Source organism: Elgaria multicarinata, chromosome 8 (genome assembly GCF_023053635.1).
Source record: "Elgaria multicarinata webbii isolate HBS135686 ecotype San Diego chromosome 8, rElgMul1.1.pri, whole genome shotgun sequence".
In the NCBI taxonomy this organism is placed as follows: domain Eukaryota; kingdom Metazoa; phylum Chordata; class Lepidosauria; order Squamata; family Anguidae; genus Elgaria; species Elgaria multicarinata.
The window spans coordinates 6,475,709-6,494,495 of record NC_086178.1 but is presented as its reverse complement, the minus strand read 5'-3'; the positions used below and the strand labels follow the sequence as shown (position 1 = coordinate 6,494,495).

Genomic DNA, 18,787 nt, shown 5'->3' with positions numbered 1-18,787 from the left:
TCTTTTAAATCTAGTCACTCTAGTATAGCTCCTGCAGCTTTAACTGTTGTGATAAAGAGAGAATTTCACCAGGTTCTCCATATATACAAATGACACCTGCTGAAATTCCCTTTTCTATGCAACTGTTAAAGATACAGGAGCCCTGTCCTCCTTTTCATATGGTCACCCTACTCAACTGCCACAATTCAAGAAGGATACAGACAAGCTGGAGGGGGTTCAGAGGAAGACAACCAGGATGATCAGGGGTCTGGAAACAAAGCCCTATGAGGAGAGATTGAAAGAACTGGGCATATTTAGCCTGGAGAAGAGAAGACTGAGGGGAGACATGAGAGCACTCTTCAAATACTTGAGAGGTTGTTAGAGCAGTATGACAATGGAACCAGTTACCTAGGGAGGTTGTGGGCTCTCCCACACTACAGGCCTTCAAGATGCAGCTGGACAGCCATCTGTCAGGGATGTTGTAGGGTGGATTCCTGCATTGAGCAGGGGGTTGGACTCGATGGCCTTGTAGATCCCTTCCAACTCTGCTATTCTATGATTCTACGATTAGAGGAAATAATAATACAACTGGAATCGAGCTCTGCATGTCCCATCATACGTATGGCTTTATTACTGTGCCAAAAGATCTGTCGGTTGGGAGGGACAGGAATCCCCGTGGCCAGGCATCTGAGCTACACTGCCTCAGCTCTTCCATCAGCAGTCGGTTCAAAGAGAGCTCTCCTCTCACCTACTCTATAGCTGTGTGTCATCTTTACTTGAAATGCAGGCCAATTACCTTCATTAAGGATTTGTAACAATGCAGAGGCGGCAAGATAAAACGATGGGTTCCCATTTTAGTTTAATTACCAAAATAGTCACCCTTTACCTCATTTCAAGAAGTTCCCATCACTGGAAAGTGACTCAGCCTAAGTGGAAAAGAAGAGGAGAGCTTTTCCAGCTGCTTTGCTGCAATTCTAGCAGAGGCTGCTTGAATCTAAGCTCCGATTCAGGGATGTATTAGGGATGTATTGAGGGATGTATTAAGGATGTATTATATGAGGCCTGGTTAGGCCTCATCTAGAGTATTGTGTTCAGTTCTGGGCTCCACAATTCAAGAAGGACGCAGACAAGCTGGAGCATGTTCAGAGGAGGGCAGCCAGGATGATCAGGGGTCTGGAAACAAAGCCCTATGAAGAGAGACTGAAAGAACTGGGCAGGTTTAGCCTGGAGAAGAGGAGATTGAGGGGAGACATGAGAGCACTTCAAATACTTAAAAGGTTGTCACACAGAGGAGAGCCAGGATCTCTTCTCGATCCTCCCAGAGTGCAGGACACGGAATAACGGGTTCAAGTTAAAGGAAGCCAGATTCCAGTTGGACATCAGGAAAAACTTCCTGACTGTTAGAGCAGTACGACAATGGAACCAGTTACCTAGGGAGGTTGTGGGCTCTCCCACACTACAGGCCTTCAAGATGCAGCTGGACAGCCATCTGTCAGGGATGCTTTAGGGTGGATTCCTGCATTGAGCAGGGGGTTGGACTCGATGGCCTTGTAGGCCCCTTCCAACTCTGCTATTCTATGATTCTATGATTCTATGTATAAGTTAGCATAGGACACTGCCTCAACCAAGACAGACTGATTTAGCTGAGAATTGTTTCAACAGACTGGCAGCAGCTCTCCGGGGTTTCAGACAGCACTCTTTCCCATCCCTATCTGGGACAGAATTTGGGACTCTCTACCACTGAGCCAGGGCCCTTTAAAAGAACATAAGAAGAACCATGCTAGATCATGCTGGGTCCAACGAGTCCAGCATTCTGTTCACACGGTGGCCAACCCACAAACAGGACATGAATTCAACATCACCCTCCTGCCCATGTTCCCCAGCAACTGGTGTACATACTGCCTCTGACACGGGTGGTACTATATAGCCCGCAGGACTAGCACAGCCTTCTCCTCCATGAGTTTTAAAACTATCCAAATTGGTGGCCATCACTACGTCTTGTGGTAGTGAATTACATAGTTTAACACTGTGAAGAAATACATAAGAATCTAAGAAGTGCCCTGATGCTGGATCAGACCAAGGGTCCATCTAGTCCAGCAATCTGTTTACATGGCGTTTAGCTTGGAAAAAAGAGGAGTGAGCGGAGACATGACAGAGGTGTACAAAATTATGCATGGTGTAGAGAATGTGGATAGGGAGACATTTTTCTCCCTCTCTCAAAATGCTAGAACCCGGGGTCATCCCATGAAGCTGATTGCTGGGAGATTCAGGACAAATAAAAGGAAGGACTTCTTCACACAGCGCAGAGTTAAATTATGGAACTCACGAGCACAAGATGCAGTGATGGCCACCAATTTGGAAGGCTTCAAAAGGAGGTTGGATAAATTCCTGGAGGAGAAGGCTATCAATGGCTACTAGCCCTGATGGTTGTGTGCTATCTCCAGTATTTGAGGCAGTAAGCCTGTGTGCACCAGTTGCTGGGGAACATGGGTGGGAGGGTGCTGTTGCACCATGTCCTGCTTGTTCATCCCTGGTCATCCCTAGATGGACCCTTGGTCTGATCCAGCAGGGCATTTCTTGTGTTCTTATGATTGTACATATGATAACGGATCACCTCAAAGTTCAACCAAGGCCAACATCGTCTGCTATTACCACCACCAGCACCCCAAAGTCTCTAAGCAGACCCCTCTTTTCCAGCCTTGCTACTTTGAGCCCTGTTCACTGGAGATGCTCGGGACAGAACACGGGCTCTTTCGTACGCAACACGACAAGTAACCATCACCAGCTAAGCGCCCCATTCAAAATCATAACTTCTTTGATGAATTACATGCTTGAAGAGAACACAGTGGCAGCTGCAAATGAACATACACACAAACACTGAAGTACCACAGGAAACTTAGCGTACCATCTGGAAGCTCCTTGCAAGATAAAGCATCGTCAAGGTCCTTGGCGGTCGATGGATCAATGGTGAAGATGCATTCTTCCCTGCCAAAAGGGGGAGGGAAAAGGAAAACTTAGCCACTAGACATGCAAAAGAACAACCACACAGATGACCAACAGGGAAGCTGGTCCAGAGGACGCGCTGCGGTTGGTCCTCCAAGACGATCATTCGGCCACATGCAGAACCCTTCAAAAACAATACGTGGTGAAAGAGACAAATTCATGGAGGAAGAGGAGGAGTCCATCAAGGACAAGTAAGGCATGACGGCTCTGTTGAACCTCCATGTGTAGAGGTAGTTTGCTGTTGAATGCCAGCTGCCAGGGAACAGCAACAGGACCAGGCTATTGCCTTGTTCCCTTGCTTGGCAGCTTCCTGGAGGCATCTCCATTTTGTAAACCGCCCAGAGAGCTTCGGCTATGGAGCGGTATGGAAAGGAAAGGAACCTCTCGTGCAAGCACTGAGTCATTACGTTTTCTTGGCAGGCCTTATAGCGGGGTGGTTTGCCGTTGCCTTCCCCGGCCGTGATTACCTTTCCCCCAGCTAACTGGGTACTCATTTTATCGACCTCGGGAGGATGGAAGGCTGACTCGACCCGAGCCGGCTGCCTGAAACCAGCTTCCGCTGGGATCGAACTCAGGCCGTGTGGAGAGTTTCGGCTGCAGAAAATGCTGCTTTACCGCCCTGCGCCACATGAGGCTCTTATGGGGCGGTATATAAATGCAATAAATAAATAAATCTGGTTGGCCACTGTGGGATACAAGATGCTGAACTAGATGGACCTTTGGTCTGATCCAGCAGGGCTCTCCTTATATTCTGAAGCAATAAGAACATTGAACTATTAAGAACTTCTGCAAACGAGGTTGCACAGAGACTGGTGGAGAAATAATGCTGTCAGTCTCCTAGCTGTGGTTAATGGATTGTGTACTCATATACTCCATTTTGTTCTCCTCCCCAGAGCCAATCCACCCCTCTCTTTCCACCTTCACTCTGGTTAAAGCATTCCCTCTACACTGAGGCTAATTGCGGCCAACGTTAACAAGATTCCCTCAACCAGAATGTGTACACCCGTCGGGGGTTGGACTCGACGGCCTTATAGGCCCCTTCCAACTCTACGATTCTATGATCTCGAATTCTGGATAAGGTAGGAACCCTGGTTAGCATTAACTATATTTAGCATCGTTGTGGATGCTGTGCTTAACTGCAGAAAAGACAAACAATAGAAGGCAGGGAGGCATTTGCACCAGAGCGGACAGGGAGTGTGAAAGTACTCTTGCTGCCTTGACCATGGTTAAGAGTTTGGCAGCATCAGGTCTTAGCCAAGAATCTGATGGGAGGGAAAATCAAGGCAACAATCCCCATGAAATTTGATGCGATCACGTAGGAATTCGAAGTACTCATTTCACTACATTGTTGGGCTGTTGCCTTTAAAAATGTAGGGTGGCATCTACAACTGTGAAATACTTTTTTCCCAGATCTGAAGATATCTGTTCTCTTTATGATGGATTCATGCATTTTTTCCCCAGTTTAAACTAACCTTCCCCAAGCTAGTGACTTGCAGGAGTGCTGGACTTCAACTCCCACGATCCCCTTCCGGCATGGCCACTGGATGGGGATCATGGGAGTTGTAGCCCAACACATCTGCAGACCACCAGCATTGGGAAAGCTTGGTCTCAAGAAACAGGAGCTGTTTCAAGGTCCAAAACGCATTCAAAGCTGGTTGTACATTGCATACAACACGGGGCACCAAGGTGAAATATCTGAGAACTGGATTCTTAAAAGATGTCATCTTTCTCCAAAGCATTTCTGGGCCCTCCGTAGAACAGGTACCTTTTTAAAAAAAAACACGAAGGACTTCTATGCTGCCTTTCTAACCGTATCATTCAAGGCCAACCATATCGTTTGCATTATCAACGAACAGGTAAACACAAATACAGCTTATATCTACATCAATTATATAAATACGTTGGGCATGGTCCTTGCCCGTGTATGGAGGGACCAGTATGGGAATCTCCATAAGCATCAACGGCCCGGTGTGCATGCAGAGACCCTCTGTCAGCCTCATCCCCTTTTCTGCAATATGGAATAATAATGGTAGCCTACATTACAGGGCTGTCGCAAGGATTACAAGAGAATTTGTAACCTTGAACACTCAAAAGTAATATATAAACACTAGCATATCTATAATGTAAAATTCATTTATATATTTAATTTGGGTGGGTTTTTTTCGCTTACCTGTATTTCTTCGATTGTAAGACGCCATCGAAAGTAAGACGCACACTAATTTCAGTACCACCAACAGAAAAAAAAAACCTAAGACACACCCGCGATTCTAAGACGCACCCCATTTTTAGAGATGTTTATATGGGGGGGAAAGTGTGTCTTAGAATCGAAGAAATAGGGTATTATTATTATTATTATTATTATTATTATTATTATTATTATAAATAATAATAATAATAATAATAATAATAATAATAATAATAATAATAATAATAATATCTAGCATGCTAACTAGTTATGCGACCCTTGTTATCTTTTCGGCACCAGGTCAAGACTTTTCTCTTCTCCCAGGCATTTAACAGCATCTAATAGAATATGCTGAGTTTTTTTAACTGGCCCCAGAATAGTTGCTTTAAATAGATATTGTCTGTTTCTGTATGTATTTTATGCTTTTATGGTTTAAAATATTGTATATTTCTTTTTAATGTTCACTGTTTTTAACTTCTGTAAACTGTTTTAACTTCTGTAAACTGCCCCATACTGCTATGGGGCGGTATATAAATGCAATTAATAATAATAATAAATTATTATTATTATTATTATTATTATTATTATTATTATTATTGCTTTCTATAACTTGCCTTGGGTTAGGTGTGTGTGTGTGTGTGTGTGTGTGTGTGTGTGTGTGAGAGAGAGAGAGAGAGAGAGAGAGAGAGAATAAGAATAGAAAGGGAGGTAGGGTAGAGAGAGAGAAAATCTCTTTCATGTGCTCGTAGCCTAGCTATCCAGTGACAAACCAACTACAGCTATAACCTATGAAGTATCTTGCTTCCATAAATACATATTCCTTCAATTAAAAACCCATTAATGAATGGAATTTCAAAAAAGCAACTGCATTCCAAGATACACTGCTTACATAACGTCTCGATTTACAGTCCTCCGCAGAATCACGTCCGAACGGAGAGGGAACGCCCCACGCATGCAGGGCGTTCCAGGTGCCTGTACTGGGCCGGTTCTAGACCAGGTGCTACTGCAGTGGCCCGAAAGCCGGCGCTGGGTCACTGTATGCTAAGCTGGGCGGATAGCGTACAGCAGTAGGCCACAAGGCACTTAAAACAACGTCTCTCTTGTGCTGACAGGTCTTAAGAGAACGGATTAAGGGCTCCTTCTAGAAACCAGAGGCCGCTGAGGTTTTGTTTCAATGGAACAGGTCGCTTATTCCAGCTGTTTGGTGCTGCAACCGCAAAGGCCCGCCACCCATAGTGATCTGTAGCTCTAGGCAGTTTAAAAATTAATAGACTGGCAGCAGCAAAGAGCCCTGTGCTGGAAATGAACGGAACATAAATAGAACCATGCCAAAACCCTGAAAGCACATCGAGGGAAATATAGCAGCGTGCAGAGGCGCTCTGCTTTGAGAGGCTCAGCCAATTACATCTATTAGCGGGGAGGTCAGCGATGGGCCCCCGGTTCACGAGAGTCCACGCCGGCAGGGAGTGCGTTATGGATTCCCAGCTCCTGGCACACTGAACTCCCCAATGCACCGGGCTCCATGTGTCCTTGCAAGCAAAGGAGAGAGGCGGCGCGCAGCAGATCTGCTGACTGTCCTGCAAGGCTTCTTTAAAAGATCCCCCAAATGGCCTTTTCTGTGCTTGTTCCTATCTGAACATCCCCTAGACAAAAAATTCTCGATTACATTCTTCGTTATCTTTCTAACCCACCTTCCCTTGAGCAAATCTGTATCTTGCCGGCTGGCAGTAATGTATTTATTAATGCTCTGGTTGCATAAATTTGCCTTGGCTGCAAGTAAGTTGAGAGCGAGGCATCAAGACCATATTCAAGTTTTGTAATGGGGAGCTGGAGATTTTGATCTTTTTATATGTGCTGATCTAGTACCCCACTGGGGAGCTCTTAATTTAGGTTAATGTGACTTTCCATTTGTATATTCTTGCATTGTTGTTTACTATTTTTATTTTACTAGCTGTACCCGGCGTAACATATGCCGTTGTAGCATATCTTAAAGTTTATTAATTAAATATCATCGTGGGGGCAGGGGCTGCTTGGAGGCCGCCGATACAGCGCCATCTGGCAGACCGGAGGGGGACAGGGAGGTCGGGGGGAGGGGGAGCAGGTGTCCCCCTCTCCCTGGGGTTACTGTCAGCCTTGGGCCGCCCACCCAGCTCGCATGAGATTAGGCCGGGGCCTGGGCTTGCAGGAGGCGAGCGGCCTCCCACCCGGCCACCAAGGGCCCCGGCCGTGCCTCGCTCATGATCTGGACCCTCTCCCCGGGGTTCCTGTCAGCCTTTGGCCGCCTGCCCAGCTCGCATGAGATTAGGCCGGGGCCTGGGCTCGCAGCAGGCGAGTGGCCTCTCACCAAGCCACCAAGGGCACCGGCCATACCTCGCTCATGCTCCGGATTGTGGCACTGCCCCCTTTGTGAAGGGGGGGGGAGCGAAGAGGCAGAAAGGGGGGTAGGATTACCTTGGAAAGCCCGGAGGAGCTTAGGAGGCTAAGGAGCTTAGCAACCTGTATCAGCTGACGTTACATGTTGTTACTGTTGCTTAGCAACCTGTTGCAGCTGAAGCCTTTAGGGAAACATACTAAAAGTGATAGATAGATAGATAGATAGATAGATAGATAGATAGATAGATAGATAGATTTTTAAAGTATTTACTTTTATTCCATTTACTTTAGCTCATCTTTTTACTTGTATTTTATTTTTCTAACTATGTCAAATTGTGATGGCTTATCGCTTTTAGCAATAAAGATTTCATTTCATTTCGTATTTGTAGCTTTAGGGTGAGTTAGAGAAGACAAAAAAAAACTTCTTTACAGCTAAACATGACCGAATTTACTCAGACTGTAATAACGAAGAGGGGGACAAACATCCAGAATACTTCTTTTGTGCCTTTGATGATTGAATCCAACATGCAAATCATGTTCTGAAGGGTTATTGTTTATTGCAAAAGATTTCTACTATTGGAGGTAATTTTAAGGCAATGGTCACTTCAGGTATATCAAAAAGGCACAGCTATGGCTGTTTGAACCAAAATTTCCTTTTGACCTATTACTAGCAGGAAACCTGACCAGGAGGAAAGAGAACATTACGAGAAACATTCTTGCTCAATAAGGTTCATGCCCCAGACAGGTCAAAACCACAAAGGACAAGTTGGGAAATTTCTATAGAACTGCACATGTAAAAACAAAACGTTATCAAATATCAATAAATATGCAGAGGCAGGATTAACAGAGTGCAGTAGTCGATCAGAATACAGTAAGCAATCACATCACAGATCATGTTCAAGTGTACTTGGCTCAGCAATACTACAAACGAGAAGGATCTTGGAATTGTTGTAGATCACAAGCTGAATAGGAGCCAACAGTGCGATATGGCTGCAAGAACGGCAAGTGCTATTTTGGGCTGCATTCATAGAAGTATAGCTTCCAAATCACGTGAGGTACTGGTTCCTCTCTATTCGGCCCTGGTTAGGCCTCATCTAGAGTATTGCGTCCAGTTCTGGGCTCCACAATTCAAGAAGGATGCAGACAAGCTGGAGCGTGTTCAGAGGAGGGCAGCCAGGATGATCAGGGGTCTGGAAGCAGAGCCCTATGAAGAGAGACTGAAAGAACTGGGCCTGTTTAGCCTGGAGAAGAGAAGATTGAGGGGAGACATGATAGCACTCTTCAAATACTTGAAAGGTTGTCACACAGAGGAGGGCCAGGATCTCTTCTCGATCCTCCCAGAGTGCAGGACATGGAATAATGTCTGGGCTCAAGTTACAGGAAGCCAGATTCCGGCTGGACATCAGGAAAAACTTCCTGTTAGAGCAGTACGACAATGGAACCAGTTACCTAGGGAGATTGTGGGCTCTCCCACACTAGAGGCCTTCAAGAGGCAGCTGGACAACCATCTGTCAGGGATGCTTTAGAGTGGGTTCCTGCACTGAGCAGGGGGTTGGTCTCGATGGCCTTAGAGACCTCTTCCAACTCTACTATTCTATGATCCTTTGATTCTTTGATTCTATGTAAAAGTAAATGGAGGATTACTCCTGGCAGGAAGTAATCTATCCTTGCAGAAATCTGAATTGAGAATGTATGCAATGTGTTTTGTCTTGTGTTCTTTTCCTGTACCCTTGTCAACAAATTCCTTTCTATAGTTGCTCTAAATATGCTTGCTTGTGGTTAATACATGTTTAAAATATAGTCTACGAGCATCTATTTAGAAAGGAACTACATTAAGTGTAAAGTGACTGAGTCCTTCTCAGCATAAGAAAAGCCACATTTCTATGGACTTATAGTCAGGAAGTAGAAGCCTGTCAAAGTAACAGGTTATCTGCTTAATAAGGTTTATTAAATATAAATTATTTCTCCTGCACTCTCTGCTCTTCTCATCTTCACATATAAACCTGAGTGGTTTACAGCACATACGAAGGTGGTCAAACTGTGTCAGGGCTGCAGGCTCACATGGTGGAATGTTCCTCCAGGCACAAAATGATATATAAAGACACCTGAGCAAACCTAACAGTCATGGAATAAGAGGAGAGATTCTCTTATGGATATGTAACTGGTTAAAGAACAGAAATTAGAGAGTAGAAATAAATAGTCAATTCTAGCAACGGAGTGATGAAAACAGTTCCATCCCTCCCATCCACGATTTATACTTAGGCCACTGCTTTTAAACTTGTTCATAAACGATCTAGCATTAGGGATGAGTACTGAAGTGGATCAGTTTGATGATGATACCAAATTGCTTGGAGCGGTTAAAACAAAAAGGAAACAGAGCGTTCCAAAAAGGTCTTTCCAAACTGGGGAGAATAGGCATTAGAAACGCAAGTGCTTTAAAGCCCTAGACGGTATGGGGTCAGGTTATTTGAAGGAACGCCTCCTCCCATATGTGCCTGCCCGGACCTTAAGATCATCCACAGGGGCCCTTCTCCGTGAGCCCCTGCCAAAGGAGGTGAGGCAGGTGGCTACTAGGAGCAGGGCCTTCTCCGCTGTGGCACCCCGGTTGTGGAATGAGCTCCCCAGAGAGGTCCGCCTGGCACCCACACTGTACTCCTTTCGTCGCCAGCTGAAGACCTTTTTATTCTCTCAGTATTTTAACACTTAATTTTAACTTAAATATAAATTTTATCTCTACCCGGGGGCAAAACATGTGCTCTCCCACTAAGCCACGGCCCCTTCCGTCAAATTGGGTTGGAACTCGAAACACAGAATTGTGTCTTGAACGCTAACTACAAATTTCACCTCCACTGAAAATAGCTGTGGGGGGTATTTCAACTTGAAGCATAGAATCGTGTCCTGAACACACATGGTCACTTTCATTCTGACCTTTCGGAGGACAGGTGAGACGCCATGTTACGCATTAAACCAGAGTGTAAACCCTTCGCTGGGCAACTATCTTTTCGCACAGACAAACTGCAAAATATAAACTTTTACAGGGCTATTGCATATCAGCAACAACGGACAGCCATTAGGAGGGAGAGCTCAATTATTTCCAATTGTTTAGTCACATTCAGATTTTGTGGGTCTCGTCGAAACTTTAACGAGGAATCACCAGAATACTTAACAGTAAAGGGTGACTACATGTCTAGACACCTACATCTTTAAGCTGGTCTCATTTCTCTCCTCATTGTGAGCCGACACAAGCGGTTGACAGCCAGGGTGGAATTCGTCCCAACAACAAACCTTCCATGCACTTGTTCTCTCAACTCAAGAGGGCTGGCATTTTAAAAATTAGATGGAAAGGGTATTTTTAGATCCTTGGAATCACCCCGAAGACCTCGCTGAGCTCCTTATTGGAAAACTAGACGCATCTTAGGTCTGGGAAACTCCCGTTTTCGTTTGAGAACAGGAACCAATCCATCGTCTACTTGCTTTGGAGTGTGAAGAAACACTAATTTTTTTACCTGTTGGCTTATGTTTTGCTATGTTTATTTACTTTGTGAGCCCCGTGATGTTGTAATGTAACTGAGTAGGGCCAGAGGCCTAGCTTTGTTACTGGGTACTGGTTACCTTGGTAACGGTGGCTTAGGCTTCAGACTGAGCTTAAAATGTCAGGTTGGGGGGTGGGGAGAGATACCTTTGTTATAATGGGTTATCAAATGGGCCAACAAAGATGTCCGGCAGTTAGAAGTTCCATAAGGAACATGATTGACCTCCAGGAGATTTAAAAAAGTTAGTGAGAAGACTGTCAGGGTTAGCTGGAGTCATGGGGAGTAGATGGTTGTTCGCTGATGGAAGCAGTGCTCAGAGATGGGAAAAGAGAAAACCGGCCTGAGGGAGCTTATTTAGAGGAAGACCTGAAATCCAGAGCTGGAGAGGAGGAGGCCGGGCTGTGTGAGGGTGTGTGAACTTCAGGCAGGCAGCAGAGCCCAGCACCATAGAATCATAGAATAGTAGAGTTGGAAGGGGCCTAAAAGGCCATCGAGTCCAACCCCCTGCTCAGTGCAGGAATCCACCCTAAAGCATCCCTGACAGACGGTTGTCCAGCTGCCTCTTGAAGGCCTCTCGTGTTGGAGAGCCCACAACCTCCCTAGGTCATTGGTTCCATTGTCGTGGATTCCTGCATTGAGCTTGGGGTTGGACTCAATGGCTTTATAGGCCCCTTCCAATTCTACTATTCTATGATTCTACTACTGAGCTACGGCTTCTTTTGGCTAGTAGCAAAGAGAAGACTCATTCCCACTGCTCACATACTAATCTATTCCTCTGTAAAGACACTTCAACCAGCCAGAGAGATCCCTCGCCCCTGCATCCTCCTTGCCTTCAATAGCAAGGAATTGCTTGAGGCCCATTAATTTGTAGTTTGGTGCACCTCAGTTGGTCAACAGGCTCCGAATGACAGTAGACAGGTTTGCCATCCTGCTTGCCCCTGCCCCACACTTATCAGTTCCCTGCACATTTCTTCACATCCTGTTCTAGGAATACAGGTTTCGTTGTTCCTGGAGTCGGCATCAGTTTGCGGTGTGGACTGTCTCCAGGGAACGGGCAATTCAGTTCAGTGATCCGACTTGCACCTTCCACCTGCTGCAGAGAACCCTCCATCCCCAGGAGATGCACTCCCTCCCTCCCAGCTCCCAAAGCGCCTGCTGCGGAGAGCGTCCATATCCGTCCCTCTGCCTCCAATTTTGTCGGCCAACACGCCTTGACTACAAGCTTTGCTAATCCTCACAGCTATCAGCACCATGCCTCAAGAACGACAGGAAAATAGTTGGCAGCAGGCCGCACGACGGTGCAGGGACCGGCCCGTTACCCAGGGTTTCCAGTTACAAACAGTGCTAAGAACAGCACCTCCATCTCTAGAACAGAACAAAAAGAAGGCAAAGCGTCCTGCTGCCTGCTTGCTCTACTCAAGCCAAGAAGGCGACGGCCCCTGGGGCAGCTTCCGCTTGTAATTTCAGGGAGATACAGAGAGCCACTCACCGCCAAATCTTGGAACCCACAAAAAATTGCAGCTCAGTCCGCTTAACCCCTCATCCTGCATCTGAATGGCCAGACATCAAGATTTCGACATGTCCTTTCCACTCAGCAGTATAGTAGCATCAAAGCATGGAACCTCATCGCTCACCAACTACATCTCCACTTCAGATCCTTTAAATGCTGCCTTGCCTCGCCATATAGTGAACTGCTTTTAGGGGTGTGGAAGGCCCCAGCTCGACACTTTCCCCCAAATAAAACAGCAGTGGCACATGCGTTATGAACAGGTGGCGAACACCGTCAAGGTCCTGCTGCTGAAATTCCCGCAGTTCGAGTAGACGAGGTCTATTCCATTGAAGGAAGAGGTTCACATGCCCCAGGATCCGTCTTTGTCACTGGAGGCACAGATGGTTTTATTTACCTACAACTTTTATAAAGTGTTCTGTATCTAAAAAGATTCCCAAGCAGTGAACTCTAAAGGGGGGGGGGGAGATCAAAAGACAAAAGAATAAAAATGCTTAAAATCAAGTTATACCAATAAAAGTGTGCTTGATCACTGCTTCTATGCCAGGGACTGCCTTTCTCTAGTACAGGCTAGCGCGCCAGCTGCAATCCTACCTGGACCGAGGTAACCTGGCTTTGGTGATCTGGCAACCTCCAGGTTAGACTACTGTAATGTGCTCCATATGGGCCTGCCTTTGAAGACGGTTTGAAAATGGTGGGATCATTCAGAACATGGGGGCCAGACTGCTAATCGAGGCTGGGTATGCTGGTGCTATGAAGCAGGTGCTCTCGGATAGCTGCATGAGCAACCAAGTCCATTTCTGGGCCCAATTAAATATGCTGGTTTCAATATTTAAAGCCTTTCAGGGCTTAGGACAGAAGTGGGAAACTATAGGAGATCCTGGGCCCATTTTTGCCCCTCCAGACACCCCCACCCCTGGCAGCAGCACACCCCCTGGGCATTGAAAAATAATATTAAATATTAAAAAATGTCATCCGCAGCAGCTACGGAATGCCCAAATCGTGAAAATTAGTCTGCTAATTTTGAGCCTTTTGGCGCTGTATAGCCGCAACAGTCGCCATTTTAAAAAAGCCTCTTTTCTGATTGAGGGGGAGCAGGGGTGAGATTCTTTGCATATGCTGAGCATTCCTCTTTCAGAGGTACCTAGGAGAACCCTGACTGCACATGCAACATTCAAGATTCCAGCAATTGTTCCAGCAATTGTTCCAACATTCCCGTAGAGCCTTTATAAGCGCTTCGCATGTGCTTTAGTGTAATAATCCTGGTCAGCACGATCCCCATACAGATAAGGGCCTGGGGCTGAGAAACGGAGGCCAGCTAGTGCGTTTGTGGCTCGGCCCAGATCGAAATCATCTCACCATTCACGTTCCTCCTAGCCGCTACACTCATTCAACTTGGGTCTCCCCAGAATCAAGAGTCCTGTTTCCCCAGCACGGAAGTATGGGGGAAGGAACAAAACTCCTCTGAGCCATAGGGGATCTCCTTGGAGAAGCCCATCTAGGAAAGCAACATTTAATTAACTCTGCCCACAGGGACGCAGCATGCTCATTAACTACGAAATGCAGATTTCAGAAGAGCTTTCCTCCGGGGCCCAAGCCACTCAGGCTACGATGTTTGTTTGTTTGTTTGTGTGTTTGTTTCAGGTGCAGGCCTCGTGTTCCCAGCCAGGACCTCATTACCTTTCAGAGACAGTTTTCAGGGCTGCTAAGAACAGACTCCCGCTTCGGACAGCAAGGATCCAAGGATCCGTCTCAGGGATCCTTTAGAATTCCTTGCCGCAACACCCTTTTGCTGCACTTGGTATTTTTAGCTCATTGTTTTCTATTTTGGCAGCTGAGAAAGCGCCGTTTGTAACTCTACCTCCAGTTTCATATTCCTTCTTAAAAGCGAATACAACATCCTGTTTATAATTATAAAATCACAAGTTGGCAGGATGACACTCGATGGAAAAGCGAGAGAAAGCGAGAGAAATGGAGAGAGGGAAGAATAAAAGAGAGAGAGAGATTCAGAAAGCAAGTGGAAAATTGAGAGCTAGCAAATTTAGATGCCAAATTTCACATTTGCAACAGTCCAGAGGAGGTCACCAGCCTCGCTTGCGATTGAAGGCGAGGATTGGAGAAAGATCTCCACAACCTCTCCCTTTGTTAGATGGTGGAAGCCGTCTCCTTTCAAGCAAGAGCTTTGCCCTTCTCAGGAAAAGTGACGTGAGGCTTTTTCCACACTCACCCCCACAATGGGAGATATGGAAAAGGCAGCTCATCTCGGTCCAGAATGACCCTTTTCGTTCTCTATCTCTCTCCAGGATTTGGGGTTTCCTTCCCCACCCCCTCCCCACTATGGGAAGACTTTCCTGGCTGGGTTACTTTCCCCCAGTTCAGAAAGAGGAGAAACAAAAAGATACGAATGAAATTAAAAACCATTTGGAATAAATCACAGAAGTCACTTCGGGGTTTCTTAGATTCGCTTGGACGTTTCCTGCTCCAGCGTCCCCCACTGCACCCTTGGCAGAAATTTACATTGCAAAGTTTCCTTTGATCCTCTTGTTTTTTTCTTGAACTCTGTGCCATAAAACAGACATTATTTGAGTGGGGAGGAGAGCTAGCAGGGAGTCCAAAAGAAGAAACAGAAGTGGCAGGTGAAAACATTGAGAGGAAGAAGCAATAGGTAGTATCCAATGTTAGTTCTACTCAGAGTAGACCTATTGAAATGAATGACTCCCATTCATCGGTATTCATCAACTCTCAATAGGACTAACATTGGATACCAACCTCCAAGCTCTGCAATGGTAGCTACTGCCAGGGCACACAGGTCACCTCCCGCCTTCCCCGCTGTTTGCTTCGTTCGGTTATGAAATATTGGCTCTAATCAATCTCCCCAGACAATCTAGATTCAAATTAATAGCAAGTCGTGTGCTCTACTTTTTATGCTCTTCAATGCAAAAGGATCTCAGAAAGGAAACTATTCCCCTCTATTCAGCACTGGTTAGGCCTCATCTTGAGTACTGCGTCCAGTTCTGGGCTCCACACTTCCAGAAGGATGCAGACAAGCTAGAGTGTGTTCAGAGGAGGGCGACCAGAATGATCAGGGGTCTGGAAACAAAGCCCTACGAAGAGAGACTGAAAGAACTGGTGGGCATGTTTAGCCTGGATAAGAGAAGGCTGAGGGGAGACGTGATAGCAAGTCTTCAAGAAGGATTTGAAAGGTTGCTACACAGAGGAGGGCCAGGATCTCTTCTCGGTCATCCCAGAACGCAGGACATGGAATAATGGTAGGGTGACCAAACGTCCGGCTTCTACCGGACAAGTCTAGAAATGGGAATGAAATCCAGCATCCGGGGGGAAATATAATAATTTATTAAAATGTCCGGGATCTCCCCCACACCATTCTGGCCCTTTTCTTCACCGGTGTGATCGTGCAGGCCAAGAAAATTCCCAGAGCAGCGCAGGGGAGGGGCTTGGAAGACGCGTTTCCGGTGCAGCCAAAAACGTGTCCTCCACCCCCTTCCAGCGCTGCTCTGGCCCTTTTCTTGGCCGGCACGTGCACGTGCGCTAAAGACCCAGCTGGCTGGCTGCTCTACACAGAAGCAGCAGCCAGCTTTGGGTGGCAAGCTGGCAACAGCACCAACACCAGCAGCAGCAGCAGCGAGAGGGCGGACGATGATGACCACCACCCACCGGGAAGGTACATGGCCAGGAGCGTGGCTATCGTCCACCTGATCCTCTGCCCCATTTTCCTCAGCCACATGGCTCACGTTTCATTGGGGGGGGGGCTGGGCCAGGGCCAGCAATGCCGCACGGCCATCCATCCTCACACGGGCGGCTGAGCAAACCACCCCACCAGGAAGGTAAGCCGGGAGCGCAGCTATCACCCAATCCCATCCTCCTCAGCCGCGTGGCTGGGGGAGCGGCTCGCTGATTATTATTATTGTTGTTATTGTTGTTGTTATATTTGCATCCCGCCTGGGCGCCAATACTGGGCCTCAAGGTGGCCTTACAAAATGTAAAACATATATTTTAAAACCCATGAAAAGAAACATACAGACGTTAAAAATATATTAAATATATTACAATATTAAAACAGTAAACATTTAAAATACACGACAATTTTACAAGTCCTTAGCATAGAGAGGCCCAGATTATTCGTCAAAGGCCTGCCAGAACAAAGAAGTTTTTGTCTGCTTCCGAAAGCACATCAACGAGGGAGCCAGCCTAGTTTCCCTGGGAAGAGAGTTCCAGAGCACTGGAGCAGCCACCAAGAAGGCCCTCTCCCGTGTTCCCACCAAGCGCCCCTGTGAAGATGGTGGGACTGAAAGAAGGGCTCCCCCAGAAGATCTCAAAGCACGGGCAGGCTCATAAGGGAGAACATATGTCAATCTAAGGTTAACACTTCATGCATTTATGAAGTGGACAGCGTCCATGAAAACTTCTGCCAAAATAAAATTGTGCGTCTTTAAGGCGCCACAAGACCCTCTGTTGTACCTGCCCGGACCCTAAGGTCATCCTCAGGGGTCCTTCTCCGTGAGCCCCTGCCAAAGGAAGTGAGGCAGATGGCTACCAGGAGGAGGGTCTTTTCTGCTGTGGCACCCAGGCTGTGGAATGAACTCCCTAAGGAGGTTCACCTGGCACTTACACTATATTCTTTTAGATGGCAGGTGAAGGCCTTTTTATTCTCCCAGTATTTTAACAGTCTATAAACGTAATTTCAACTTGGCTGTTTAAAATTTGTATTTTAAATTTGTGCTTCTGCAGTATTGCTGATTTTATCCTGGTTGTGCTTTTATATTGTATTTTATATTATGGTTTTATACTGTTGTTTTATACTTTGAATGGTCTTAATTTTTTATGAACCGCCCAGAGAGCTTCAGCTGTTGGGAGATATAGAAATGCAATAAATAAATAAATAAAAAGCGACAATTTTATTTTTCACCCTCTGGTGATAGCAGAGTATTACACAGGCTCATTGTTAAGATGAACTTCCTATTGACGAGCAATGGAACAGGCTGCCTTTCTCCTTCCTTGGAGATTTCAGTAGTACAAGTAGGGAGCAGCATTTAAGGAAGCCTGAAGAGCAGGGGATTGAGTCATTTCCATCTCACTGCCTGCAGCAGCAATGGAATCCCCTCCCTGGAGACGGAACACCTGCCTCTCTCTGGCTGGACCAGTTCAGAAGGCAGGTGGGGATCGCATGATCCTCCATGGGGGGAATGTTCAATCCAGCCTTCTCTAGTCCTACGCATCTCCTTGACATGCTAAGTTTCTACATGCAAGGAGGAGTTGGGCACCCACAAGAAGAAGCATCCAATGATCCTGCAGCCTGAAGTGTTGCTTTCCCAGACGCTACCCAAGGTGAGAACGAGGCCCGGGACCCTGTGTGTGTGTTGCAAGGCGCTCCTTGCTCCAGGCTCTGCAGGGCAGAATGCTAAAGGCGCACGGATGGCCGATCTGCGGCACTAACACCATGCGCAGCGGGGCTTTGGGGCGCTCCTAGGAGGACGGGAGCACAAAGGAGCAGCGTGACACAGAGGCAGATCCACCTCCTCTCTGCTCCTTCCACACTTCAAGGCTGCCTGCTGCCAAGCACAGCTGGAGACATGGGCCAAATGGCCATTTGCCAGCCTGCTAGGAAGAGCGCCCCAAGCCTCCGGCAAGAAGAATGCCAAGACACCCACATCCCCTCCTGCTGCTGCAGTTCCGAGAAGTCACCTCTTGCACCTTTCCTTCTCCAAATGTTACAGGTGGTGGCCAAAATTGTGACACCTTTTGAAATTTTCATGTTTTGCAACTTTGCATGCTTATAGAAAATGTTCTGTTTCATGAAATTCAAATGTTTATATGTCAATTGAAAGACCTGTAAACCAATCCTGCTTCTTTTCCTGGGTGTCCAATCAACTCTTTTCTTTGGTGCCATGGCTCTATTTATGATGTACGCACCTACACTTTTAATTTGAGAAATACTTCGAATATTCACACCATCTCCAGTTGCGCTTCAGTCACAGAACAAACAGCAAAACGGACTTTCCTCCACTTGAAACAGGATGTATCGCAGCTACTGCCGTGTGATTGGTCCCCAGAACAAGGACTGTGATTGGCCAGCAGGGTTTGCAATTCCAATCCACCTGTGTTTGTTTTTAGACTAAAGTAACATAACTTTTTTTTGTACTGCAGATATTTGCATTCCGATTTTTTGTATTGAGTTCAGCATTAAAT

The 18,787-nt window shown here is 46.4% G+C and overlaps 1 protein-coding gene across 1 annotated transcript in view; it reads right to left on the bottom strand.

The window, feature by feature from the left end:
* DIS3L2 (DIS3 like 3'-5' exoribonuclease 2) overlaps nucleotides 1-18,787 on the bottom strand; it is a 316,408-nt gene that overhangs the window by 134,749 nt on the left and 162,872 nt on the right. Inside the window, exon 11 of the mRNA XM_063131760.1 lies at nucleotides 2,885-2,964. Within this exon, the coding sequence (XP_062987830.1) occupies nucleotides 2,885-2,964 (80 nt within the window). The remainder of the gene's footprint in view (nucleotides 1-2,884; nucleotides 2,965-18,787) is intronic.